Source organism: Propithecus coquereli, unplaced genomic scaffold (assembly GCF_000956105.1).
Source record: "Propithecus coquereli isolate 6110/MARCELLA unplaced genomic scaffold, Pcoq_1.0 Scaffold56, whole genome shotgun sequence".
Taxonomy (NCBI): Eukaryota; Metazoa; Chordata; class Mammalia; order Primates; family Indriidae; genus Propithecus; species Propithecus coquereli.
Window position 1 is genome coordinate 2557483 of NW_012151507.1, and position 3101 is coordinate 2560583.

Sequence of the window (3101 nt, forward strand, 5' to 3'; positions counted from 1 at the left end):
TTTCACTGAGTACCAACTATAGCCAATCACTGTGCTGGGTTATAGGCTTCAAGTTAGGTCGATGTTCCAAACTAAAATTTCTACAGTTATTATTTTTGAAGTAGGCTTAGGTACCATGCTATAATCTCATTAAAACATCACCAAGCTAATACTTTTAGAAAGTTTTCACTAACAATTTCTTTATAATCATAGGTAAGATTCTTTAAATATCAATCTTCTGATCAGTCTACAAGTTTTGCTTGATGACTTTGCAAGCTAGTTGATATTTCTAACTTTTTATTTTGTTCGTTTAGGCTTATTGGCACAAAATAGGCAGAACCCCAACTTATGACCTGACCCCTGATTTTAAGTGATCCTAACACTTTATAGAGATCAAAAGCAGTTTCTTTTCAGAAAAAGAGGATATAAATAATATTGGTAAGAAAATTATCAGCTTCAAAATGAGTATTTTGGTACTTCACTATCAAAAAGGCATAAACTTGATGGGCTCCAAACATTGCAAAAACCAAATTGTTTATCTGATTCATATAGTAATTTGGTACCCAAATTATTTCTTTTCAAATGCACCAGTGAGTACAGCAGGAAGGTATGACCTCTGCCAGAGCAGACGTTGTTTCTTCAGTGAAGGATTTTCTAGGAATGTGTAAGCAGAGCAATGTTGAACAAATGTGGGCTCTGGAGGGAGGTCCAGTGGTACAAGTGCCAGCAGAGGGGCTGAAATACACTAACTTCCAAGAAGGTCCTGAGGGAAAGTCCAGAAACCAACAAAAGGCACTGGTCAGGAAAGAAATATGAACTGATTCTCTTCCTTCATTATCTACTTAGGAATCCAGAAGATAGAAAAATGACTGCTCACTTTGATTCTATTTTTTGTTTATAGGAACTAAACACATTTTTGGGGTCCTTATTTATTTTGTAACTAAAGTTCAATAATTGTATAAACTTACCTTATAAGCTTAAATTAAATATATCAATTGAATACTACTTTTCTCAGTAAAAGATTATATGGGTAAAACCATATAACTATGATAAGAAGGTTACTGAGTTCGGTAAATGTTTTGTTTTTAATATGTTGAGTTCATGACTGCACAGAGAACATTCAACGGAAAACGTTTCAAAGCTTATTTTAAAAAAAAAAAAAATTCCCCAATACATTTTGGCTTATTGTCAACTACCTACCATCTGCATAGCTGAGATTTCAAAACCTGCATCTCGGATAGCCATCACAATCTTCCCCAACAGTCCTGAAAATGAAGAACAAACAGGTGCAAAAATACAACATTTTAAGGCATTTTAGTTTCTTAGAAATGCAAATTTTCTACATCAAAGTACTTTTCTGATATTCTATTTTAAGAAAACACATATTTTTGCAAAAGAAACCAAATCCCTAATACCAAGCATTACATTTAATCATTTGATTCCTTTAATAAGCGCTTTAAGAATATCAACAACAGTCTTGTGAATTATGCAAAAAACTTTTAAGATACTATTTTGCCTTTAAGGGCCCTGAAGTTTAGTGATGTAGTGAACATAAAAATCAAACGATTAAAAATAACATCACAAAAAAATGAAATTTCAAAGTACTAGATACAGAAGCAATTCAAAGACTTCAAAGAAGGAGAAAAATCAAATTATAACTGAAAAGGTAGGCAGAAGCTTCAAGGGGAAATGAAGGCATGAATGGTTCTTAAAGGCTACAGACAGATGGGCTTACATAGGTACGAGAGAGAAGGCACATATCTGGGAAAGTGTGAGCATGTTCACATGACAGTGAGGAAAAAACAAAAACAAAAAAAAACAAAAACAAAATTCAAAAGGAAAAGAGATTTAATCCCAATTGATGAAGGCCCTGGATGTCAACATAAGGAATATGGTCTTTATCCCACAGATGAGTGATTTTTATAACGAGGTCTCTAGATTCTGGGCGCAGGGACTGATTTTGAGATGCTACTATAAAAATCTTCTAAGATTTTTTTTTTAGAGTCAACTAAAACTCTGTCTCGCTCCGTCTCTTAAACAAACACAACATATACCAGATCATCTGGATGCTCACCTAGTAACCTCAAATCACCAAGCAGTATTAGTGCCTGAATGTGCAGTTTAATTTACTATTTTACTATGGCCCAGCAGCACTACTGTAATTGTAGCAGGTTGAGGTATGAGAAAAGATAGAAGTGGATCTATTTCTCAAATGATACATTTGTACCAAGTGAAAGCCAAATGATGTCACAGAATGCTATAGAAACAAAGGCTTCTCAGAAGTTTGAAGACAGAAAAGTGTTGGGCTAATTGAGTGATCACAGTAGAACAGGCCTATGCCTAACTCAGAGTCTGTACCATATTCATGCTAAGCTTGTTTCTGGCAAACAACATCCTTTGTCACATTAATATTATTAACTTAAATTTTATTCATTTACAGTTTTGTTTGTAATGAATTTGTAAATTATTTTAGTTATACAGTTGTATGTGTAAAAGTTTATATTTAGTTTTATATTTTTGGACATATTTAAGTTGCATCACTAAAAATTAAAATAATTTATGTAAACACTAAAAGTCTACAATAATAATTTTCCTGCAAAGAGAAACACTGCCAAAAGAAATGGGGAGTCACTAAAAATGTGAGAAGAATATAAAATAAAAGTAGTATTTTAGGAAGATTACTAATGTAATAGTGATGGGCATGCTGGTCTGAAGAAAAGAATAAGGGATAGAAGGAATAGCAAAGGCTTCTGAAATCATCTAGCATGCCAATTGGAAAAAGTTCAGCCATTGTATCTTTAAATATTTTGTCTTATTTTGAATTCTAAAACTTGGATGGCAGCAGTAGCAAAAGAAGGAGGTAATACCAAGACATTTCCAAATAAGAAGTAACAGGAACAAACTGGATATGGAGTGTGAAGACGAAAGAAGGGTAAAAGATGACTTCAAGATTTTGAGTCCAAGTGACTGGAAGAATGAGAGCATCTTTAAGAATAAAACAAGTAATTAAACCAAATTAATAACAGGAAAAGACATTGAATTATTTTGGGCATAGAAACCCCAAATATGCTGTATGTAGCATATATAGAGTAGAAAACTCATCAGAATTTGGAGACACAGCA

General features: G+C 33.1%; 1 protein-coding gene across 1 annotated transcript in view; it reads right to left on the reverse strand.

Annotated features, from left to right (window-relative positions):
* Positions 1-3101, reverse strand: part of NME7 (NME/NM23 family member 7) — a 164930-nt gene that overhangs the window by 71593 nt on the left and 90236 nt on the right. Inside the window, exon 8 of the mRNA XM_012657709.1 lies at positions 1180-1244. Within this exon, the coding sequence (XP_012513163.1) occupies positions 1180-1244 (65 nt within the window). The remainder of the gene's footprint in view (positions 1-1179; positions 1245-3101) is intronic.